This window comes from Hesperophylax consimilis, chromosome 3 (genome assembly GCF_061612785.1).
Source record: "Hesperophylax consimilis isolate HC1 chromosome 3, BYU_Hcon_1.0, whole genome shotgun sequence".
Lineage (NCBI taxonomy): Eukaryota > Metazoa > Arthropoda > Insecta > Trichoptera > Limnephilidae > Hesperophylax > Hesperophylax consimilis.
In genome coordinates, this window is record NC_142838.1 from 11991469 (window position 1) to 12018181 (window position 26713).

Below are 26713 nucleotides of genomic sequence, written 5' to 3' on the forward strand. Positions count from 1 at the left end.
TTTCCTTCCCAGATTTTGCTCTTCTTCATTTCCTTAACAAAACTCTCCACACAGCATACCCAAAAATGTTTTTTTTACGTTGCTTCAAAGATTGCTGATTTAAATAGAAATTTAAATGAGTTTCTTTTTTGGCCAGAACTGGGATAATACTAAATAGCACGATTCAGTAACAAGCAGTTTTATTGGTTGTAGATTATTTCTACATGGGGAGAAGGTGTAATATAATTTCTCTAAATAACGTTTCATTTTATTTTAACTTCATCCCGTCAGAATAAACAATGTATACTTTTTTGCGTCATTGTCGATTTCTGATAGAGGTACCCCTGACGTATTTTTACTTTGGAACAACGGGTCATGATTTATTTTCAGCCCAAAAGCCAATAAACTCAGTTTTGCTGTCAACCCAAAAATAGCGCAGTAGTTGTTAAGTAGGTATTAATAGAAAAGTTATTAGGCCTTTCACGACCGCACGGAAAAAAATGAGTAATAACTAATTTTTTAAAAAACGGGATTGCAGACCGTTTCCGGATAAACTTTTAGTAAAATTATTTTTTCAAGATTAACTTATGTTTTCAAGAGTTTTTCAAGTTTTTTTTATGCAAAGCACAATTATTAGCCTGAAACACCCATACAAATTGAAAAAAACCTTCCGAGAAAAAATAACAATAATAATTTTGTGCTTTGAATTGCATTGTCCTGTAAACATAGTTTATTTAAAAATATATATTTCCAGGACAAAATATTCCACCATTAAATTAATAATATATATATCGACGCTGCCTAGTAGGAGATTTATTATTTAATAATTATTCCTTTCCTATAATTTTTTTTTTTTTTTTTTTAATAAAATACTAGTATTTTTTTTTATTTGGTGGTTTAAAAATAAGCCGACGTAGTGGCGTAGTGACGATAGTGGCCAATGCACCTGACCGACAATCAGATCTCTGCATTTATTTTTTCTCGGAAGATTTTTTTCAATTTAATCGTGTGTTTCAGGCTAAATGATCTATTATAATAATTTATTTTCCTTTTGGTAAATTCCTAATATGCCATCATTATTTATAATGACAAAATGTGAAAATATTAGGATTTTTATGAATACGTGTTCCGACATCGCGATAAAATATTTGTAGTTTAGTCAAAGTTTATCAGAAAACTTGTTAATTCATTCGTTAATGCCTGCAATCCCATATTTAACTAGATAACGATAATTTTGAAGAGATTCTTAATAAATTTGCAATATTCATTTCAGTCATTCCTAACACAAAGGAAAATGTCCATGTCCGATAATTTTGTTTAAAAAAATCAATCTAATTTTGCACAGTACGATGATTTTTTTGTATATTTGAAGACTTAATTAAAATATAATTAAAAACTATTTCGGTGGTGTGTCTATGTGTAACCCGGGTTCAATGAACTCTAGAACTTTGAACTAGAACTCTGGGATTTGCTTTGGTTTTCAAAATTGGAATTGACTGTGGGAACGATTCAGATAAGCGAAAAAGTGGGTACCAAAATTATTTAATTTTTAATTGATTGATTAATAATTCTATATTTGAATATGCTTGTGTTAAAATTTTTGACAGATGTCAATGTAATAAGTTTACTAACGGTGTGCATTCGAAAATCAAACTTCTTTATAAATACTTTCAGCTTCTCGAAAACCTAAGGTTAAAATATCCCGAGATTTTTCACGGGTCTGCAGTAATCTTAGATATACCGTGATATGTCTTAAAATATTACATAATGCTTGAACCACAATTAAATTGAAATTTTATTTCAAAACTCATCTAAATGTCAGGTTTTCTTTAAATTCCGTGCAATTTATTATGGTTTTAAGAAGTTTCAACATTTTCTTTTGAAAGAATAATTCTGGTAGTAAAAGGGTTAGAAGAGTGTTTTGACGAAAGTTTTGTTTACGTGCGTTTTCTTCTTAGGATCGGAGCGAAAATGTTATTGTTTGCCAAAATAAATAAGAATCATTACCCAGCGACAAATTAGCGTAAATTTTTTCCAAATAATCTCACGAACGACGTGAACGTTTTGATTGTGCTTGCAAAAGTCCTAATAAATTTTACATTTAACGTCCGCCATTCTTATTTTTGAATATTCGTGATATTCAATGGATGACCTATCACTTAAAGGGAAACATGCGTTGGTTTTTAAAAGCCGATATAATTAACTTATTGTATTTCTTAATGGGATTTGAGTTGATAGGATTGGATAAGCAATGATTTTTCCTGCGAAATCGCTAGACAAATTGAAACAACGGATTTTCTACATCTGTATTCCTGTGATTCCGTTTGTATACATTTTCTTCGCTACGTCTTTAACTATATTAAAGCATCGTGAAATATTTAGCGTATAAAATTAAATAAGTACCTATGTACAAGTCAAGGTGATGAATTTTACGCGTGCGAAGTAAAATTTATTTAGTCTTTCCTTTGTTCACTTTTCTTAAAGTACAAAACAACATACGATCTCTGATGGGATCGCCAATGTTCGTCAGTTCGCCATGACACGATCGTCATCTGTCAGAGTACGCGTGACGTCACACGTACCTCGGTTAATAGTAAGGTCGGCATGAAAACGAAAAACCCAATTTAAATATTTTGAAAATTTTCCAAAAAACATTAATGATTTTTACAAGACAGTACCGTTTTTGTTATTGTTACAAGACAGTACCTACCATATTATTGTAGCAATTTTATATCAACGTCCTAATATTACACTTATATGCGACGGATTCAACAGCTAGGAAACAAATACTGCTATGTTGTTGATATATTTAGTACATCAATTTCATTATATAAGCATACCTTATTGAAGTTTTTTTCATCAAGTAGGGGAATATTTCGATAAAGCTATTTAAATAGACAGTATTACAGTATTTTGCACGTTAACAATATTTTGTTGGCTGAAAGAAAAAAATTATTTTGGATTTTTGAAGTGAAACTTCTTTACGCGCGTTATGCATTTTCGAGGACCGGAGTAAAACCGACTCATGACCGTCACGAAAAACCGTGATCATTTCGCTATAGGAGCCTAGCTAATATTATTATATATTATTAGGGAGCTCGAAAACTCAAACATCAAACTACAGGCCTATTTCTGTCCTACCAATTCTATCAAAAATATACGAAAGAGTAATATACGATAGGCTAAACAACTTTCTGAAAAAAAAATCATTTCTATATGCCAAACAATACGGTTTCAGAAAAAAGTCTAACACGCTTTCTGCAACTAATGATCTTATAAATAAACTTAGAGCTAGCATAGATAATAGAAACTATGTCATAGCAATTCTTGTAGACCTTCAAAAAGCCTTTGACACCGTAAGTCATGAAATACTGATTAAAAAAATAGAAAAAACAGGAGTAACTGGTCCAGCTATCAAATTAATTAAATCATATCTATCAAACAGAAAACAATATGTTAGCATAGAAGATAATAACAGTCAGTTAGAGAGTATAAACTATGGAGTTCCGCAAGGATCTATACTGGGGCCCCTCCTATTCCAAATATATATAAATGACATCTGCCAGTTGAAACTACATGGTGAAATATTTCTATACGCAGATGACACTGCAATATTTTACTTCGGAAAAAACTTAGAAACTCTATTAGAACAATCTCAAGAGGATCTTAATATTCTAAACAGTTGGCTAATAAAAAATATATTAACAATAAATATTAATAAAACCGGCTACATGATCCTAAGCTCACCTAAAATAATAATACCGTCGCATAAACCTCTACAAATAGAAGAAAGGGACTTTCTTATTCTAGACAGCGAAAAATACCTTGGCTTACATATTGATAAACATCTGACATTTAAACAACACGTAGAAAAATTAAAAGCAAAAATCATCCCATTAATTGGTGTATTTGGTAGAATTGCCCATCTCCTACCAACGGTGGTAAAGAGGGGCTTATATTTTAGTTTAATCCAGTCCCATCTAAATTATTTAATAGAAATATGGGGAAACACATACATTACATACCTAAATGATTTACAAACAATACAGAACAAAGTTATTAAAAAACTCTTCAATTATAACCCGGACACTCCCACAAAAAAACTGTATCAGGAAATGAAACTTTTGAAAATAAGAAAATTGTACGAATACAACATATGCCTCCTAATCTACAAAATCCAAAATGGACTTATACACACAAACACAACATTTAAACAAACGTCACAAGTACACGAACATTATACTAGGCAACATAACAAATTGTGCACACATGCTGTAAGGACTGAAAGTGGCAAAAGAGGCGTTGGCCACGAGGGTGTACAAATATACAATCTCCTTCCAGATAAACTTAAAACGGAGAGTATAAATGTATTTAAAAAAAAACTTTTTAATCTTAAGTTATTAGAACAATATTAGAATACTATTTATTTAATGTTATATATTTAAGTTAAGAAAGTGAAATGTAAATTTCTTTTAACTTAATAAATAAAAAAAAATAAAAAAAATATACCTAGTTTAGGTCACTCTCCAAACTCAGCTTCACGGTCTAGAGGCAGAGCGCCCGACTCTCGTCGTGAAGAACCGAGGTTCGATCCACGCTTTAACTATTTTTTTTTTTTTGTGATTTTTTTTAATACGAGGAAAAGTTATAAAATGCTCTCGTGCTGCGACTTTATCAGGCATACATATAAAAAAATATCTACATTTTTTTTTTTAATTTTTTAAAAAATTACATAAATTTGTTAATTTTAACCGATAGTCTCCCGAAATGTCTAAATCCATATAGTGAGACTCTAGACCGGCAGGTGTTCACTCGAGTAATTGGCTAGAATTAACGTTCGGTACCTAAATGATATTTTTGTCGAAATATAGCTTACAAATCGAGCCGGTAGAGTCGCTCGGAATTTTGATTATTTATTTTTTATTTTAAATCATTAAAATTACTAATCAAGGCCGATAACGCGACTAATTATTCTCGCAGACGTGCGTGACAAGTTTTTTTAGTGAAAAACACACCCATTATTAATTAATATACGGACAAATATACGGAAATATTTTTAAAAACGACAGATATGACTTCACACTGCCTATATATCTTTTATTCGACCCTATATAAAGCGTTAACGAGACGTTATGTGATATTATTCATTTGCCGTGTTTGAAAACGAAAATATACACGTTAAAAGTCCTTTGAGGAGTACACGTTATACGCGGTTCTCGTCGCGCGAGATACCTCTCCTCGTGGTCTAGAGGCAGAGCGTTCGACACTCGTTATGCAGGACCCGGGTTCGAATCCCATATTTATATAACTTTTAATTTTTTTTTATCACATGCTACTTATAAATATGTCAATATTAGGAATCTAGTTAAACGTTCATTTGTTAACAACACGCCTATAAATAAATTTATGCTTTTTAAAACTACAATGTACAGCATTCTGAATAATAATAATATGAAATGAAAAGAGAGAGAGAAGAATACTAAAAGTTTCACTTCCGTCGTGCGTATGCTTGCCACACGCTGTATTTTTTTTATTTTTATATTTTGTACCTACATACTGTGTGCATCAAATTCAACAATATTTTCATTTATATATGTGTTTTAAAGAGTGTTTTCCTGCACTATTTACTAGTATATTTTTTAAATATTGTTAAATATGTATGTAAAAACTTTAATATGCGTAAAATAAATAAATAGATTTTGAAATAATTTGTAAAATGCAGTTATTTATTTATTTAAACGCCCATAGGGCTTTTACAGATAATAATGTACATTTTTATTTATTTATATATTTATATATTTTTTAATTATACAGATCTTGTGTGCGAGTATACGCAGTGCAACTAGATACAAAACAGTACACTTTCTTATTGCATGCGGCCGGTTTACCCGTGGGGTAGCGGTTTAAGTGCTGTCAGAACCCGCCAACCAATCACAGGGCGTTTGAGTGCGTCCACCATACGAAACTAGAAGAAAAATTCTGCGGAACTTATAAATGCTGCAAGATGCCCGTTGATTCAAACATTGTGGATAATCTTTCTCGGGCCGAAACTATTGGGTGCCTGCCAGGTTCCCGCATTTTCCACAAAATGTTGACATTTTTTACTTCCGACACAACTCTAAATCTCTAATACTCTATCTCTCTAATACGTACCGTCTATCGACAAATTGTAAAAACTATAATAAAACGGAACAAAAAATGTACATTAATTAACGCCGATTTTAGTAAGAATTGAAGTGAATTCAAACGTGGATTTATATTTGATTAAATCTTAAAAGACAAATCAAGAAAAAAATACAATTCAATTATTCTTAAGGTTTTATTTTAATGTAATAATAAATAAATTTATTTACGTAACATATCAAATTACTTATTTGGAATGTTATGAAAGTACATTTCAAAAATTAAATATAATAATTTCGTTTGTCTGTGATCTTACATTAACCCCACACTGGAGGCCATAAGGAAAATAATTTCCCTCAGGGCCTATTTCATCTTTGGGATGAAGTTCTGGGAAGGAAAAATGTATGAGGGGGGGTAGGAATCTAGGGATCAGTATAAATATATTCCTCCCGCTGCGGCGCAAGGCGATGGGTCGAGAGACCAGTTAGAGAGGTCAAAGGATCTCCCACAAACCAGCCTTTCGCGATCTGGCAAGCCACGCGCCCGGTAGGCAGGCGCATCCTTAACACACTCCCCCGATGAACCCGGGAACACTGCTAAATCACCAAACGTAGCGAACCACTTGGGGACCTATGGCAGAGGTGTTGGTTATCCAATAAATGGTTACCGGGGCGACGGTACCCTAACCCGCCTCCCAAATGGAAAAATAATGCTGTACATATACTTGCATAATAAACTCAAATTTGTTTGAAATTTTCATAATTGGAACTGGTGATTGTGCGAAGAAAAGCGATTAATTAGGTACCTACCTACCTATAATCAGAAATATATTTTACCTTTATTTCTTTACTAATAATTTTACTCTTGAAATGTGAACTTTTTTTTCAATATTCGAAAGTTCTGACGTATTTGTAATTTTTTTTTTAATTGATTATATTATGGAAAAATTGATCCTGCAGCAAATATTTTATAAATACTTTCAGCTTCACAAATCCTACAAATATAATATCCCTTATTTTGAAAGGCAATGTGATCTTGAAGCAAATATTTTATAAATACTTTCAGCTTCACAAATCCTACAAATATAATATCCCTTATTTTGAAAGGCAATGTGATCTCGAAGCAAATATTTTATAAATACTTTCAGCTTCTCAAATCCTACAAATATAATATCCCTTATTTTTAAAGGCAATGTGATCTTGAAGCAAATATTTTATAAATACTTTCAGCTTCACAAATCCTACAAATAAAATATTCCTTTTTTTAAAGGCAATGTGATCTTGAAGCAAATATTTTATAAATACCACAGACATAGGAATTAATAGACGAGAAGATAAAGGCGAGGGGTAAAATCAACTGTTGAAGAACGAAGGGAGTGAAGATGACTGTGATTCGTCAATAAATCAATCTGACAGTAAATAGGCATCTCGCATTATAATATCACCATTTACTTCTTAAAAGTAAAATCTGCTTTGAATGAATAGACATTTTTACATGGGAGCGCAAATTACTCGCCACGTTATGAACAAATTTGCGAAGTCCAAATTCGGCAAAGTAAGGCAGCTTCTATATTCAGAGTCGTAGTTAGTTTCAGAGTATTTAGTTAAGACACTTTTATAAATGTTCATAATTTACTTCCCAGCAACCAACCAGCTTTGTGTTTCGCGTCCAGACGTTTCTCGATGTGATAGTAACAACTGATTCATATTATACGATGTGAATATGCTTAAAATAAAATAAAATAATGCTTATATATGGAATGTAATACGACAATTGGGTTTATTCTCTTTTTTCGCATCTATTTTTACCAGTTTTCATAGTACAAGTAAACATTTTGCCGTGTTATTTCGTAAAATGAACCGATGATGCCTCGACCATAGTTCGCACAAGAATGATGACGTCACGTTTTCAAATATCACTTGAGGCCGTACGCGAGCCCAGCCGGCTCAATGGAACCGGTATGGGGAGTGGGGATAATACGCTTTTAATCACTTAGGGCAGGTCTACCTAATATTCATATGTCTATGATAAATACTTACAGCTCGACAAATCCTGTCTGCTCGTGCGCAGGGGGGTATAACTCCGCTTAAAAACGTCAACACAAATTATAGACATGGTAAAAATCTATGTTTGTGACGTAGGCGATGTGTATTTTTTTTGTTTCTCGCTCACTTTACCATAAGACTCGTGCGCCAGAAAGAGAGGGTTAGCAAACGGTGTAATGCGTGTTCTCGCCGCTAGGTAGCCGACTCATGCTTCCCGCCATTTCACTTCCTCTAAAAAACTGTAAGAAAAGTTTGACAGACGCCGTTGTGTCATCATAAAATTGTCAAATATCTGGTTGTGTGAAACAGTTGATTTATGTGTGATAAATAACATTTATGTGCCTACCGATAAAGTCCTTAAAACGTATTGTGTGAAAGGATGTACGGACAGAGACTATTCGACACAAGTTTCCAACCATAACCTCTGAGAGTTCATTTCGAGAATGGTGTTCAGCACGTATCATGACTACATCCTAAAAGGTATTCTATACTGCATCAGCCTATAATAATAATAATATGTTTTGTTAATTCGGATAATCTAATAATTATATTTATTTCAGAGCGTAACATCTCAACCAGCAGCGTACCCGTTGCTGCACAGGGGATGCTAGTAGAAAATGAAGGTACATATCTGTTTTATATTACTTAAAAGGGAATAGTTTTGTTCGTCTAATATGTCAATCTTTACTTCAATTTCTTCAAGAACTATGATATATTTTTTTCCAGAAATGAGTGCAGGACCCAGTCATGTCTTCTCTGCAACCAGCAGCGTTGCTCTTGCTGTACAGGGGATGGCAGAACATAGATGTAAAATATCTTGCATAGGTGACCCATATGATCCCACTAAGAAATTTGCTATCAACGCTCTTGAAATTCATTATGTCGTCGAGTATGTACTGAATTATAATTGCGAAAATTTATATCTTGTGCCTGTTATTGAAGAAACCATTGCCAAATATATATGTTTTGATTGGCTTAATTGTAACGAACATAAATTTTTTTTATTCAATTCATTATCAAAATTACTGTACCATTTATAATCAATGCATGGTGTACCGATGTCAATAGAAAATTAATTGGCAAGGATACAATACCATACAATGGACCTGACTCCATGAAGAAAATGGCAGTACTGCAACATTTAAAATATGCTAAATATAGGAAGAAATGGTTGTCATAACTAATTTATTTTAATAAGTTAAAACCAATAGGACCACAATTTGTTCCTATAAGCGTCTTTTAAATATCGTAGTACTGCCATGCTCCTCATTAAATCAGGTCCATTGTATGGTTGTGGTGTATCCTTGCCAATTCATTTTCTATTGACATCTCTATATGAGTAGTAGAATAATAACGAAAAAATAAATACATATACAAGTCAAATATTGTTATCGTTTGTAATTTTAAGCCAAATATTCTCTGATGCGGAGTTTACATTATTCAGTTTGGCTGTATTAGTCTGCAGCCCATTTTCAGTCACCGACTAGTGTTAATAAAAAAAAAGTCCAATTAGTTTATTTCATATGTCTAGTTTATATATAGTTCTACTTTTTTATTACATACTTGACATCATAATGAATATTCTCTCAACACCTTCTTTAAATTTTACTCTTGTATTTGGTGTTTTTATTTGTTATTATTATACCCTATTTATTTATCAGGTACCAATACCAATATGTATTGTTAAAACAATAACCTATTGTTAAATTTACTTTTCTGTTTACACTGTTACATTCTTTATGTTGTGTACTATTCCTAAGTTAAAAATATCTAAAAGGCATATAAAGTTTTTTAAACTAAAAAGTATTATATACTTACTATTTATATATGAAAGGTATAAATATTTAAGTAATAAGTAGGAGGGAAACAAAAATAATAATAATGTAATTAGACGCTAAAACAGTAGGTTGAATCGTTGACTGCCTTATTGACAATATTTTTTTCAATTGCCGTTGGATGTTGAAAGAAAATAACTATCATTTCCAACAGCTAGTTTTATATTGATACAGTAATTTCACCTTTTAAATGTGTTTTGTGCTTATATTATTGTATTTCATGTTTATATTTAAAAAATAAAATTATTGTACATGTAATTATGAGTTTGCTTTTCAGCTTCCTTCTGATAAAACGCTGTCCTGAGAAAATGAGCTGTAAAGGAAGTTACTTTAAAGGTCATTTCTTTCTTAGGACAGGGCTTTGTCAGATGGGACCTTGTGGTCTTGGGTGACATTTTACTTATGTTTTAGGCTAATGAATTGGGTTTTAGGTAGGTTCCGAAGCAGAATTAAATTGTCTATGGTTGCGCCTTTTTTTTAAATTTCCTCTATCCTTTGTCGATGGTGTGCTGTGACGTCGGCGATGTGTGGTGTATTCAAATTTGCCAGATCTATGGTTAAAACTTGACGAAAGCAAACGTATGGAAAGAGGGCGGAGTTATCAATCTATAGATAGTTGATTTATGCTCGTGCGCAGGATCGGAACTGCTCGTGCGCAGGATCGAATTGCATACGCTGCCGCCGTTTACGAAAACAATATGAATATTACGAAAAAAAGTGATAAATTAATTATTAATGAACTTCTAACGTTTCTTCAAAACAAAATCGATGTCTTAGACGAACTAACCGCGGTTCAAATATGCTCCAATCATTTCTCAGAAGACGAAGTGGAGGCTGCGAAAGACATTCTGTGCAGTGAAACAGTTGAACGCAGGATTATGAGGAAAGGCGAAGGTAGGAAGTCTAAGAATTTATATGATATCATTAAAATACTGAAGGAAACAGAGAATGAAGCTCTACCGACATTTGTCGCTCAGAATCTACACAAACTACCGCCTGTCAATTTCGATCACGTAGATGTCACTTGTCTCCTAAAAGATATCACGGCATTAAAGGGTGAATTAACCACAATTCAGTCACAAATGTCCAAACGAAGCGATCTGGAAGTATTACGCTCTGAAATGGCTCTCCTAAGGAATGAACTGAAAATAAATAAACATAACCGTATTCCAAATCAAAACGAAAACACATCGCCGTCCTTGAACACATTGAAGGTCACCATACCGGTAGCCATAGATAAGAACCGCTCAAACTCACGGTCGCCAACTAATGAAATACATTTGGACAACAATGCGCACTGCAGTAATGTGATAACCCCGCCCGCGCCCCTCACATTAGCTGCCCCACCTGTCATGCACTCTCCTCAATCATGGAATAAAGTAGCGGCGTCTAGCTCTCTCACACAACAGCAACAAGTCATAATTCAGACATCACAGGTACATCAACAGGGTATGGATGAATCAGCCAAAGTTGCACGCACACTATCTCACAAAAATACATTTAAACCAGAGACAACTAATTTTAATACGGATGGTTATAAAACCGTTACAAGAAAACTAAAGAGGTCGAGAAATATTATTGCAACTGGAATAGCGATGGAGAACTCCCTAAAAATAGCCGAGTTAAAAACAACGCTCTATGTGTCGAGGTTCGACAATAGTGTAACTGAGGACAATATTCGAAACTTTATCAATTGTAAAATAAAAGGAAGTAATATCCAAATAGAAAAAATAATACAACGAAATCCCACGCAGTTTGGATCTTTCAAGTTGACTATACCGAATACGGATTTCAAAACCTACATGAACAAAGAATTTTGGCCGACTGGTACTGTTTTCCGAAAATTTATTGAAAAAAAATACAATGGAAATGAACAAAATTAAGATAATCTCAATAAACTGCAAAAGTTTTAAACGAAACGTCAACTTCGTTATAGATATGTGCGATATCTACGATGTAATACTTTTGCAAGAAACGTGGTTATTACAAAACGAAACATCGAATCTATCCAAAATTCATCCGAACTTCCAGGGATGGGGTACCTCTGCTGTAGATTTATCAAACGGACCGCTACGAGGCCGACCCTACGGAGGAGTCGCAGTACTTTGGAGGAACGAGCTGCAAGCTTCAATAATACCGTGTGGAGATGACCGCATCGCTGGTATTCAGATAACCACCAACGGAGGGACGATAAGCATACTGACTGTCTACATGCCGGTATGTCACGCGGACAACCTTACCGACTTCACCAACTACCTTTCCAAAATACATACGATCATTCAAGATAACGAACACTCTGAAACCATTGTTATGGGAGATTTCAACGCTCACCCATCCTCCATATTCGGGAAAGAACTCTCTCATTTCTACACCGAAAATAACTACAATTGTATCGATATTGAAAGACTACCGAATGACACATATACATATATAAGCGATGCACACAATACCACTTCCTGGCTCGATCACTGTATATGCACCAATAATCTTAAGAACAAAATAGATAGTCTAAAAATACATTATGATACCGACTGGTCCGATCACAGGCCGACATCTTGCGTAATCGCTGCTGAAAAATTACCTGCAACTATTTTTAATATTCCACAACAGCCTAATAACATAATATGGAGAAGGAATAATAATAAGAAAATCAGTGAATATACGTCTGTAGCAGAAGCATTACTTAGTGTAATCTATCAAAGACACTCCAAATCCGTTTGTAATTCGGATTCTATATGTGACAGATGTGACCATATACAAAGCATGGAACATATATACACAGACATCGTTGAAGCTCTAAGTAAGGCTGCCAATACCGTATTTCATCGGGAGAACGATCAAAACAAACCAAAAACACATCGTGACATTGCTGGGTGGAATCAACAAGTTAAGGAACACTACGAAAATTCCAGATCGGCGTTGACGGAGTGGATTAAAAATGGGAGACCATTACATGGTCCCATTGCGGATGAAAGAAAACGAAAAAGGAAGGAGTTCAAAATAGCTCTTAAACACTGCCAAAGCTCCTCTGAACAAACAAAAATGGATGATATCGTAAAATCACTTGACACGAAGCAGTTTGCCCAGTTCTGGAAGAAAAGCAACAACCTGATCAAACCAAAAAATCGAATCGCCAGCCAAATTGATGGGTCTACAAACACGGAGGAAATTGCTAATACTTTTAGAAGAACCTTTGCAGATATTTCTGGAAATGAAATACCGTCTGTCCCTGATATTATGGAATTTGATGGACAAAACGTTTACCTCTCTGAAAGCATTATAATGAAGGCCATAACAGGCACTAAGGCTGGTAAGTCTCCGGGACATGATAACTTAAGTATTGAACACATAAAATACGGAGGTAGATACATACCCAAACTACTACACATACTGTTCAACGCAATACTTAAACACAACCATATACCGGGTGCAATGACGAAAACGATTATAACTCCAATCCTGAAATCGGGACAGCCTGACATGACTAACTCCAGCAATTACCGGCCAATATCTTTAGCAACTATAACTGCTAGATTATTTGAAAGGGTAATATTAAATGAGATAAATGATAAACTAATGTCTAAAGATAACCAGATGGGATTTAAATGTAGACTATCCACTAATATGGCAATATATACTGCAAAGCAAATAATAGAATTCTACAAGAAACGAAAAACTACCGTATACGGGTGCTTCTTAGATCTAAGTAAAGCCTTCGACAGGGTCTGTCATAAAACATTATGGGATAAATTGAAAGCTAGGAATATACCTACCTCATTTATAAACATACTATCCCGATGGCACTCCCAGCAAGAAAATGTTGTACGGTGGGCAAGTACATACTCCCAGCCGATATATTTGCGGTCAGGAGTAAGGCAAGGAGGGTGTATGTCCCCCATTCTATTTAATGTATACATGGACGAGTTGTCAAGTCGCCTGGACATCAGAACGGGCTGTCGTGTTAACAGTATATGTATGAATCATATAAGCTACGCGGACGACATGATCCTCCTAGCTCCGTCGATCAAGGGATTAAGATTACTCCTAAACATTTGTGAAGAATATGGAAAACAGCATAATATGATGTACAACCCGAAGAAGACGGAATTGATTGCGTTCCACCACGGAAAAAGTCAAGATACAAGTAATATGCTCCCCGTATACCTTAACGAGGCAAAAATAAATACATGTTCGAACGTGAAATACTTGGGGCACATTATTAATGAAAACCTATCGGATGATGGCGATATCGAACGACAAAGGAGAAGCCTTAGCATAGTTTCTAACATGATTGCCCGCAGATTTTGCAAATGCAGCAATACCGTTAAAAAAATACTGTTCAACGCATTCTGTACTGGCCTGTATACGTGTGAGACATGGTGTTACTACCGAACTTGCTCGATGGAACGACTCCGAATTCAATATAATGACGCCTGTAGAATAATATTTGGATACCGAAGATACAGCAGTGCATCGACAATGTTCACGGAACTAGGACTGAATGGATTTGCCGGCCTGATGAGACACCGGGTCACTGGAGCCAGGATGCGGCTAATGGCCTCCGCCAATACGTTGGTGACCGCAGCCTACCAGCACCAAGCGCCACTCCTGAGTGAGCGCTGGGCCCAAGCGCACTCAAGACCACACCCTGCATAGTTTTCCTTATTTGATAATTTATTATATCTATTGTATAAAAAAAAAATGTATATCTATATGGGACGTGTGGGATTGCACAAACCTCCCCACATCCTGGAATAAAATATTATTATTATTATTATTATTATTATTAAAGGCAATGTGATCTTGAAGCAAATATTTTATAAATACTTTCAGCTTCACAAATCCTACAAATATAATATCCCTTATTTTGAAAGGCAATGTGATCTTGAAGCAAAGATTTTATAAATACTTTCAGCTTCACAAATCCTACAAATATAATATCCCTTATTTTGAAAGGCAATGTGATCTCGAAGCAAATATTTTATAAATACTTTCAGCTTCTCAAATCCTACAAATATAATATCCCTTATTTTTAAAGGCAATGTGATCTTGAAGCAAATATTTTATAAATACTTACAGCTCGACAAATCCTACAAATATAATATCCCTTATTTTGAAAGGCAATGTGATCTCGAAGCAAATATTTTATAAATACTTTCAGCTTCTCAAATCCTACAAATATAATATCCCTTATTTTTAAAGGCAATGTGATCTTGAAGCAAATATTTTATAAATACTTACAGCTTCACAAATCCTACAAATAAAATATTCCTTTTTTTAAAGGCAATGTGATCTTGAAGCAAATATTTTATAAATACTTTCAGCTTCACAAATCCTACAAATATAATATCCCTTATTTTGAAAGGCAATGTGATCTTGAAGCAAATATTTTATAAATACTTTCAGCTTCACAAATCCTACAAATATAACATCCCGATCACAGATCGTTTCATTTTTATCCACTATTTGTTGACAGTCTGTATTTGTAATCTGTCTCATCTCGGGCTGCATGGGAGTTACCCTCCAAATGACTTATTAAAACTCTGGCGAGTGACGGACACCGGGTCCGTTACCTAGTCGCGGCGTTTATAAAAACATGTGTATTTTTTAATAGATGTTTTCCACTTATTACAATATTACACAACGTTGCCGTAGTACGCAAATTGATGTAAAAAAAACTGTCGTACATTTCAGCGGTGATCGGAATAAACACGTGCGCTTTTTAGGTGATTTATTGTTTTCATATATATCAAGAAATTCATTCGACAGCTTTCAGGAAATTACGTTTCTGAAAACAAGATTAATTAGATAATCGGGGGGTTTTGAAAGATTTTGCATAAACGTATTCGTGGTTTTAAGTGATGAAGTGCCTACCTATGATATTTTTTTAACTTATTTGAATCAATTTGTGAATTAATTATGATTATTAAAATTGGAATTAATATGTCAAGAATTCAGACTCCCGTGATTTTTCACTAAGCATACATGACTCATTTTGAAAATGAAGTATTTAATTCATTACCTACTTCAAAAATTGCAAAATTATTTTGTGGTACCATTTTTACTTATAATATGCATGTGGGTCTATGGAATCTTTGGGGTTGCTATGTGGAGGTTATTTTTAAGAAAGGAAGGAGAGGGAGTTCTGGGAAGAACAAGGTACGAGGGGTGTGTAGGAATATGGGGGTCACTGCGGTGCAAGTCAATGTTTCGAGAGAGTCCTGCTGGAGCGGTCGAAATGTCTCCCTCGACCAGTCTCTCCCGATCGGTCCTGCCACGCTGTTGGTGGGCAGACGCATCCGCCGCCAGGACCCGGACACACCTCACCCCATGAACCCGGGCACCCCTGCTAAGGCACCAAATGTAGCGAACCACTTGGGTCCGACCAATGGCAGAGGTGTTGGTTATCCATTAAATGGTTCCCGGGGCGGCGGTACTCCTACCCGCCTCCCAAATTTATGTTCATATTCATGATTCATGACCTTTTATGGATTTCGACCGTTGATGGTTGTATTTTGTAAATGATCCGACTGCCAACCCAATGTCGATTTTTAATTGATCTTAGATAATATACTCACTGTTTTTTTTTCTAGATGGCTGTATAAGGCAATCCACCCTGGAAAAACTATGGAGCAAGAATTCAGCAAACCTTGTCATCATGACTTCACTTTTGGAAGTAAGTATTTTTATAAATCCTGATGAAAAAACATTTGATTATATTTTATAAGAATAAATAGGTTATGTAGTTTGTAGAATAAGGGATAATGGAAACAAATGAGATGGGTCATAAACCATTATTAGAACGAAACAACGTGCACAAAAGTGTCGCTAACATCGTTCATCCAGAATACTATATATACTATACGAACAATCCCAAGCTTCATAGACTTGTAGATCTCAGTTACACAAGAAGACAAAGATCAGAACAAAGGATGATAGTGCCAAAAATGAATACATCGTTTGGACAACGTTTCCCTGTATTTCTTGCTCTTAAAGTGTATAATGGGTTCAAGCAACAATGCAGTAATGTTAAAACAGACCCTCTTCAAAAGCGAATTACCGTATAGCTAATAGAAAGTGACATAACAAAATCGGAAAGCTTCCTGAATGAAATTATTGTATGACTGAAGTGAAATCATTCCGAATTTATCCCTATTATCGTATAAATATTTATAATTTTTGTTTTTGTATTACCATATATGTACAACATTTATTATTGTTTTTATATGTTCTTATTTATGTTACCACCATAAAATAAGGGCATTTGCCTAGTTATAATAATAGTAATAATAAATAAATAAATACTACTAAAAATCTCACCCACGCACGGCGGCGCCCCACCTTTGTTTCTAGCTAAACACCAAACGAAGAACTTTAATTGCTTACCCGCTTTGATAGTTCGTGTAGTTTGATCGTAGCTCGGCGAAAGTTCTGACACATCCATGGCATATCTTCCAGTTTCTTTTATCCATGTTGATGTAAATCGAGAATAGAATAAAATGAACCCAAATCATCTCTATCTCTATTATTAGTCCAGTCAGTGGGGAGTTTTACCTTGCAAAAGGTTAGGTAGTAGCGATTTTGATATATGTTGTTAAGATTGGGACTCTAAGGAAAAAAAAAAGTTTTCGACCTTGGGAGGGTCGAGCTCGACCCGCCATCTTGGATTGAAGGTGCCAAAATTTTTTTTTTTCAAAATAATTGTGAAGTGGTCGTTTTTACAACCAAATTGCTGAAGGTAAACTTAAAGACAACTAAATTACCTACATTTTTTGTAGATGGTATTTTTTTGTAAGTCTAATAGGTAACGAGTTACAGTGGCGGAAATGTGAATATTTTTCTAAAAATGATGAAATTCCCAACTTTGTAATTTTTTCGGGTTATTCATTACATAATTATAATAATTTTGTAAACTCATTTCCACACCACCATGAGGTATAGAACATGGCGCATTTTTTTATTGTGGTATCTCCAGTAGGTCTACTCCACAGATATACCAGCGATGGTAGATTTCGAAATTATGTTACATTACTATGAATTATGTTACTATTTATAAATTATGTTACTATAAATTATGTTACTTAATAACAGTCTTCGTCACCAATGTCATCATCTAACTCATTGCCTGTGATACTGAGATTCTGGGCTTTCATTGACAAAATCTCTTCTTCTTCGTCCTCGACATCGATGTGAACCTCTAGCGAATTTCAGCATGTTTGACCATCACAGCACCCACATACAATAGAACACTTCAATCCAGCTTTCGTGCAGCTACATGCAACGCCGCATCCTTTTTTACAATTGCATGAAATAAATTTTAATAAAGTCTCGGGTGCTGGTTTCTTTGTCATTCTTACTGGAACAAGCCCGTTGGTGTCACGTTTCCAGCCCCAGTTTCTGGATTTTTTTGGATTCCATACCATTTTTGGACTTCATGGTACGTTCTAAATGCATGGTACTGTGCAGCGTCGTTCGTTGGTGGCAAAGAGGCAAGATTTAATTTGCTTTTTGTTGTCGACTTTGCGAAACGTTTGTAGCGGACTTCTTCCAAGGTTTCCTTATCCATGTCACCCCCGTATAAAGCAACAAGAAAGCGTGTTCTTGCAACTGCTATGTCTTCTGGTGTTGCATCATGTTGTTTGAAGATTCCTATCATGGCATTGAGTCTTGTGTCGTTTTGCACAAGCGAACAAAATTTTGTTTTTCCTTGGTTGAAGAAGGACGATGTTGTATCGCAGCCGCTAAATGCCTTAAATGCCATGAAGAAACAGAATATTCTCAGCCGCCTCTTTGTATTACACACTATTCGCGGAACACAGTCTTTCAAAAGTTTTGCCTCTCCCGGGTTTGCGAAGATATATACTACTTTTGGGTGGTGCTAATGCTGTCAGCAGAACTAGGAGATCAATGTCTTCGCCAATAATGAAAACAGTGTCATATGATGAACACAAGGAAATCGCAGTATTGACAATCAACTCATCAGCATCTTCTTCAGCCTGTTTAACTGTAAAATCATCCTGTATAAATTGCTTTGTTAGCATCGAAATCAGACGGACTTTGTTATTTTCATTGGCTAAAAATCGTTCTTGTGAAACTTGAACTGGCATTGTTTCATCGAAAAGAACATCTGCATCCAGGCAACGTCCTGTAACCAGGACTCAATCAGTGTTGCCAAGTCAGCTGTAGACTAGGATCCCACTATAACAAATCAACGTCATCGAGTACACGGATGATGCTATATAAGTATATTGTAACGTAGAAATACGTTAAAATGATATTGTGTAATATGTTCGTACAAAATTTATCAAGAAAACTGGAGTTTTACAATTTTTTGTCAAAATTTTCTTCTTTCAACCGCTGTAACTCGTTACCTATTAGACTTACAAAAAAAAACTTTTTACAAAAAATGTAGGTAATTTAGTTGTCTTTAAGTTTGCTTTCAACAATTTGGTTGTAAAATCAACCACTTCATAATTATTTTGAAAAAAACAAATTTTGGCACCTTCAATCCAAGATGGCGGATCGAGCTCGACCCCCCCAAGGTCGAAAACTTTTTTTTTTCTTTAGAGTCCCAATCTTAACAACATATGTGAAAATCGCTACTACCTAACCTTTTGCAAGGTGGAGCCCTTTTTTATCCCCCACTGACTGGACTATATCTTTAAACAGTATAAAACAATTCGCTATCTGCGTCTGTCTGCTTGTGCGCTAAGTTCTTCTAAACTACCCAACAGATTTCGACTGGGTTTTTTTTCTTTTATATTTTCTCCGGAAGGTTTATATGTGTAATGCGTGAATATTATTGGTATAGAAAGTAGAGAAAATGCGAACAACGGCGGGTGCAGGTAATTTATAACTAAACTATTTTACACAGAGTTTTATATAAATTAGACAGTAATTTTCCTTTATTTAGAAGTCAAGTGTGCAATTTCATCAAGAAATCATCGGCCAAATCTGAATAGCCAGATACATCCCCACCTTCCTCTTCCCATTATCCTTCCCCTCCTCACTACCTTCAGCCTCGCAACATAATTGGGAACAGTTCCTTGTGCGGTATTCACATTAAACATTAATTAAATCTCCACAAAAGAATAATTTATAACGATATCATTACATGAACTAATTTAAAAGTTTTTAATTTGACTTTCAGACAACGCGAGAATTAGCCACCTGTATCAACTTGGCAGCGCTCATCAGGGAAGCGGTTTGCCTCAAGCCAATCAAAAGTAAGCCAACACTATATTATTATTGGATTTATTAATTGCATATCCTGATGCACTTTCTAGACCTCAACACTTCAAACGCCACAGTAATCACTTTCCATTCATGTCTTATATGCTGCACATTTCTCCTTTTTTACTGTAGAAACCATATGTGTACGGAGTGGGCCAAAAGTCAAAATACTACTTTTTTAATAAGCAATTATTCATTATATTTATTTTTATCTCTTGCGTGTTATTCAACATTCAAAAACTTCCAGATCTGTCTGCGTATGTATAAAAAATATTACCTTATAAATGGGATCGTTTTTTTTTATTGTGTAATTTTTTTTAGGTTACAATGCCATGTTCCGCTTCCTCTTTCTTTAGCAAACGTTTCGGACAGCGTTACAGTGTCCATCATCAGGGCAGAAATAATGATGGACGCTTTAACACTGTCGAAACGTTGGCTAAAGAAGTAGGAAGCACAACACGGCATAATAACTCAAAAATTAATCACGACAAAAATCTGGAAAAAAGACCGTGAAAATTTTAAATCATATCTTGTAAGTGATCTCCATTACTTCTTGTTCACAAAATCTTGAGCTTTTCTACAATTACGCTTTAAATGACCACCAAAAAAATATCCATCAAGAGTCTCCATCTTTCGGATTTCTTCACGAATATTTTCTTCAGTTCATAACTTATTTTGAAAAGCAAAAATTCTTATCGTTATGAGCAATTCTTATTTCAACAAGCAAACGCTTTTTTAAACATCCCTAAAAATATATCTAGAGCCGTGAGATCAACTGATGGTAATCCAAGTTGCCCATTCTCTTAAAGCAGGAAACATAAAACATTTCAACATTCCGAGATATCTGTTGCCAGCGACCATTACTGCATTCCCACTGTCATCCAAAATCAGCCAATATCCCTATATTTCTCCTCCATCATTTTTTAAAAATTCATTAATTCTTTGATGTAAATGTAGCATAACAAAAACGAGCTATGCAAGATCAAATTGAAAAAAAAAATTCCGAATTAAAAAATATTCATTATTCTTTTTTGAGAATCTGAAAGAAAAATAAAATACTTAACTAGCATAAATATTTATTCAAGAAAAAAATATTTTTACAAATTCCTACAACATAAAAAAAATTTCGCAGTTATTTTTTTGAGAAACTAAAGAAAAATGAAATATTTACCTAACACAAAAAATTAAGTGCGCATTCATTAAAAAGTTATCAAAAAAATTATTCTGAACGCATGATTTTTTTTCGCAATGTATTATTTACAATAAACACAAAATTATTACACACTAGCTGACGTGTATCCGGTGTTCCTGGGGGCTGTGTTTAGGAAATAGACATATACCATCCCGGACTTTTTTGTAGGCCTTTTAAGATATTGTTCCCCAACTCATCGTGGAAGGAGATTCTGGCGACTACTGGCTACTAGCTGCCATCTTGCGGACTTCCACGCAAGCTCTATGCACTGCCCTCTATGAGTGCATCTGTGAAGCTATTACTTCCCAACAGATATATAATTCGGTAGTCCGAGATGTGCAAAATGGGTACCCAAAACCATTTGAAATGCAAAATGGAAATGGGTCAAAACTTTTCCATTTGAAAATGCAAAATGCAAAATGGTTTTTAGAAAAGCATTTCAAATGCAAAATTCAAAATACCTATTTTCAAAATGCATTGAAAATGCAAAATGGTTTCTTAGGTCAAACAATCAAAATAATTATAGAATTTTTAAACAATTTTGTCATTTAATAATGGACATCAATGTAGAACAAACATATTACATGATGGTAAATCCAAAAACACCACGACTACGGAATAATGTTACCAACGTAAAAACTATTTTCAAAATGCATTGAAAATGCAAAATGGTTTCTTAGGTCAAACAATCAAAATAATTATAGAATTTTTAAACAATTTTGTCATTTAATAATGGACATCAATGTAGAACAAACATATTACATGATGGTAAATCCAAAAACACCACGACTACGGAATAATGTTACCAACGTAAAAACATAGAAACTGCTATCTAACATTTAATATTACAGCGTCATGGCCCCATGTTCAGTATTTGAATCAGTATTTTTTGTAATGGTTTCACTCAATTGCCAGGGCTCCTACCAGGAAGCAACTTGACAAATGTAAATTATCTCTCATAGCGGGGTTGAGGACCGACTGATATTTGGGGCTTATGAAAAAAAGATGAGTGGAGATAGTAGGAAGAATGTTGCAAAAAAGCATTTAAAATGGAAAATGCACTGAGAAAAGCATTTAAAATGCAAAATGGTTTTTAGAAAAGCATTAAAAATGCATTATGGAAAATACCCATTTTGCATTTCCATTTGAAATGGATTTATTTGAAATAAAGCACATCTCTGTCGGTAGTACATAATTTTGATGTATCTCACAAGGTTTAGCCACCAGCAGTTTATTTTATACTACGAGTATTTAGTGATTACACTGTGGTAAATAAAAAAACTTTTTTCTCACCATAAAGAGTGAAGCCTCTTGTGTTTGGTGAGGGATTACTTAGAGTCATAAAAGTATTTAATTCATTAATTAATTTTAGATTAGTTATTTGTAAATTAAGTTTACAAATGATTACATAATTTACAAACTAATACATTCTCTCTTGTTTAATATAACATAATATTCATACATAATGTAAAATCGCCAAGTCGTCGCTTTCTATTAAAAGGTAATATAACTTTTGGCCCACACTGTATCATAACTTATTGATTGCAGTTTGTTCCCAGTTCCTGATTCATAATCTTTTTTATTCCGTTTATTATTTGTTACATTTCCAGTTATCTTTTAATCACACCATATCCCTTCATCCTTTTCACAAATCTGCCGTAGTCCGCAAGTCCGCCCAGAAGAAAGCGAGCCTCACCGACGTCAGCATCGGAAGCAACGATGATAGTCTCCGCAACATTGCCATAAATTCCACCAAGCAATCACACTCTTCCATAGATCTTACATCTAAAGATAGTGTCACTAAAAAGGGTATGTAATTACAAATAGACAAAGAATATATTTAGCAAGTAAACTAATTTGCAAAAGGCTTATACTAACAAATGATTTGTAAGATCCATTGGATTTCATATCACCAACATTCAACAATTATTGTAACAGTTTCATAATGCAAGAATAAAAAAACGTATAATGTTTAATGTTACCCCTTGATTTCCACCAAAAGATGATAGAATGCATTATTAACAACAACGAGTCTAATTGCCAAGTTTTAGCACAATCAAATGTCGGAAAGTGAGTTAATTTCCACATCCAAGATTCCACATCAGTTATACATTCATTCAAAGAAACAGAAGTGAAATTCAAATAATAATAATATTGTTGGTTCGCTGGAAACTTTTCTAACTAGTTGTTCTAATTGGTTGGCATAGTAGAATAATTTAATAAAATTGGTTAATAGTGTTACCAATCCAACTGAATGAGCGCTATGGCATCTTGCTTTAATCTAACAATAATTGACAATATTATTTATTTTTCAGTCGTTTTTTGAAGTAGTGTGAACACTAATATACCAAATAACCCAGTCTTTACTATTTTTTTTATTTATTTGGGAGTTCACTTACCATAAATTCCTTAATCCAAGCTAGAATTTAACATTCTTCTGTACATTGTATACTCTTATTCATATGTTTGCTTCGGTGACTTTCTGCATAATATCCTCAAGGAGTCGAGTTCTTTGATTGTAAAAGTTCACCAAGGTTGTCATTGGGGTTTGAAGATGTTAATTCTACAAAATGGCTCCCGAGGTACATCTGAACATACTTCCGAACAAACTGTGCCAATGGCACTAGAAATTTGTCAATACGTATTAATTTCTTCATCCTCTTTACATTTACATAACCATTACTATTATTGGTTTCACTCCCATCAGTTGCATTTATCTCCTGAGGTGGCAGTATCCTGAAATAGTTCTACTATGTAGTTCCCTCGGTGAGTTTCTATACACATTCAGTTAGTTGCCTGACTCCCTTGAAGTTTAGACCATCTATGGATGCTTTCTCCCATTCCTTCCAGTGCTGGGTTTAATAATTTTTATATCACTCACTTTTCAATAATATGGAGTTTAGTGTAGCAAGCCAACTTGCTTCCTCTGTTACTTTCCTTACTGGCTGATCAGCTTTCTCATTACTCGCAGTGTTTTTATCTCCTAGTACCCAGTTTGGGGTTTTCCTGTTGATGCTAGCTAGTTCTTGTGCAAAATCCTCTGTTCGTAATTTCCATAAGTGCGTTTATGACAATCTGTGACTTTTACTAATATATAAATATACCATATACTACAGGCAACAATACACCCCGTATGCAGGCAGTATCGAACATGGTGAAGCAGAACTCAACATCTGTAGTGATTCGATCCCTCCTCCAAATACATTCTCGAAGGGAGCCAAACAACGCCCATGTTGAAACATTGCTGTATGACACCTTGTGGATTTTAAGTCAGCTAGCCTTAAAAGGTATGTATTATCAAGAAAAAGTGAAATTTTAATGTATAATTTCCACTCAAAAATCCTACCTACCAATCTATTAAACACATACATACTATTTTTTTATATATTTTTTTATATTAATTCCACACAGGAGGCCCTGAAGAAAATAATTTCCCTCAGGGCCTATGTCATCTTTGGGGATGCTGTGTGGAGGGTCTTTTTGTGGAGAGGAAGGAGTGAACATGGGTCTTGAAGAGTCCCAAGTTGTAGGAGGGAGGAAACACAGAGGCCGGCAGTTCGTTCCACAGCCGAGCTGTTGAACCTAAGAACGAATCGTAGAAGCGACCCGTTCTCTTGTGACAAATGTTAAATGTGTACAAAATCCTATCTTCCAATCTATTAACCACTTATTTACTAAATCCTACCTACCAATCTATTAACCAACTACTTACTAAATCAAAGCAATAATTTTAAAAACTTCACATTATTATGCTTACAGATTCTAAATTTGCGCTCAAGCTGCGAACCTACGGTGGAGTGAAAGTACTTCACAATCTTATCCGCATTCATTATACCAACAACAAAGTTGTATTTCCTCTATTGAGTTTGATGAAACAACTGACAAAAAGCAGTAAGTAATAACTAGAGATTATATTAAAATATGTACTATTCAAATGGCGAAATTCGCATGGAAAATATGCACTATCAATCCCAAAATAAGCACTAACAATGCCCAAAATATGCACTAACCAGAGATGTGCAAAATGGGTACCCAAAACCATTTAAAATGCAAAATGGAAATGGGTCAAAACTTTTCCATTTGAAAATGCAAAATGCAAAATGGTTTTTAGAAAAGCATTTCAAATGCAAAATGCAAAATACCTATTTTCAAAATGCATTGAAAATGCAAAATGGTTTCTCAGGTCAAACAAGTAAAATAATTATAGAATTTTTAAACAATTTTGTCATTTAATAATGGACATCAATGTAGAACAAACATTATTCATGATGGTAAATCCAAAAACACCACGACTACAGATTATGAAAACACAAAAAATTTGCGCGGGACTAATGTTAACAACGTAAAAACATAGAAACTATATCTAACATTTAATATTACAGCGTCATGGCCCCATGTTCAGTATTTGAATTAGTATTTTTTGTAATGATATCACTCAATTGCCAGGGCTCCTACCAGGGAGCAACTTGACAAATGGAAATTATCTCTCATAGCGAGGTTGAGGACCGACTGATATTTGGGGCTTATGAAAAAAAGATGAATAGAGATAGTAGGAAGAATGTTGCAAAAAGCATTTAAAATGGAAAATGCATTGAGAAAAGCATTTAAAATGCAAAATGGTTTTTAGAAAAGCATTTAAAATGCAAAATGGAAAATACCCATTTTGCATTTTGCATTTCCATTTGAAATGGATTTAAGTATTTGAAATAAAGCACATCTCTGGCACTAACAATCCCAAAATATGCACCAACAAATCCCAAATGTGCCTTCCAATGCTGAAATATATACATAGATCAGGTTTAGGATAAAAACTGGAAACGGTCTGTTGGAATCGTATCCCAAGAATTTTTTTTTTATTTCATGGGGGAAAAGAAAAATCATAAATATTATCATTCTTATTTAATGATAAACTAATGTTTATAAGACAAGGTTTTTTATGCATAGCACAATGGATAACAAATTATTATAAGCAATGATAAGTCGCTTGAAAATTTCAATTTGTATAGATATTTAGCAATAACAAAGCCTTTCCTACAAAAATAAAGTTTGTCGTTTACAGGTGAAAATATATAATAAACAGTAATTGTTGATTGAAGTACTTTCACATATTGAATTATTTGACGTGTTGGAAATAAGCCGACATAGCTCAGTGCTCTCAGAGCACCTGACCGGACATCGGAAGGCGAGGATTCAATTCAAATTGGCGGCATTTATTTTTACTCTGGAGATATTTTCAATTTGTATGGATATTTCAAGCGACTAATTATTGCTTATAATAATTTGTTACTATCATTCTTTTCCGTTTA

General features: G+C 34.3%; 1 protein-coding gene across 4 annotated transcripts in view; it reads left to right on the plus strand.

Annotated features, from left to right (window-relative positions):
• LOC149424948 (cytosolic carboxypeptidase 1-like) overlaps window positions 1-26713 on the plus strand; it is a 190984-nt gene that overhangs the window by 32401 nt on the left and 131870 nt on the right. For 3 of the 4 annotated variants that reach the window (XR_016304993.1, XM_089648199.1, XM_089648223.1), the window contains exons 3-7: window positions 16576-16658; window positions 20133-20208; window positions 23070-23216; window positions 24524-24694; window positions 25167-25298. Coding sequence is in view for 3 of the 4 variants with exons in the window: in XM_089648199.1 (XP_089504325.1) it covers window positions 16576-16658; window positions 20133-20208; window positions 23070-23216; window positions 24524-24694; window positions 25167-25298 (609 nt within the window). In the remaining variant the exon portion in view is untranslated. The remainder of the gene's footprint in view (window positions 1-16575; window positions 16659-20132; window positions 20209-23069; window positions 23217-24523; window positions 24695-25166; window positions 25299-26713) is intronic. The other variant, XM_089648213.1, reaches the window with a different exon arrangement.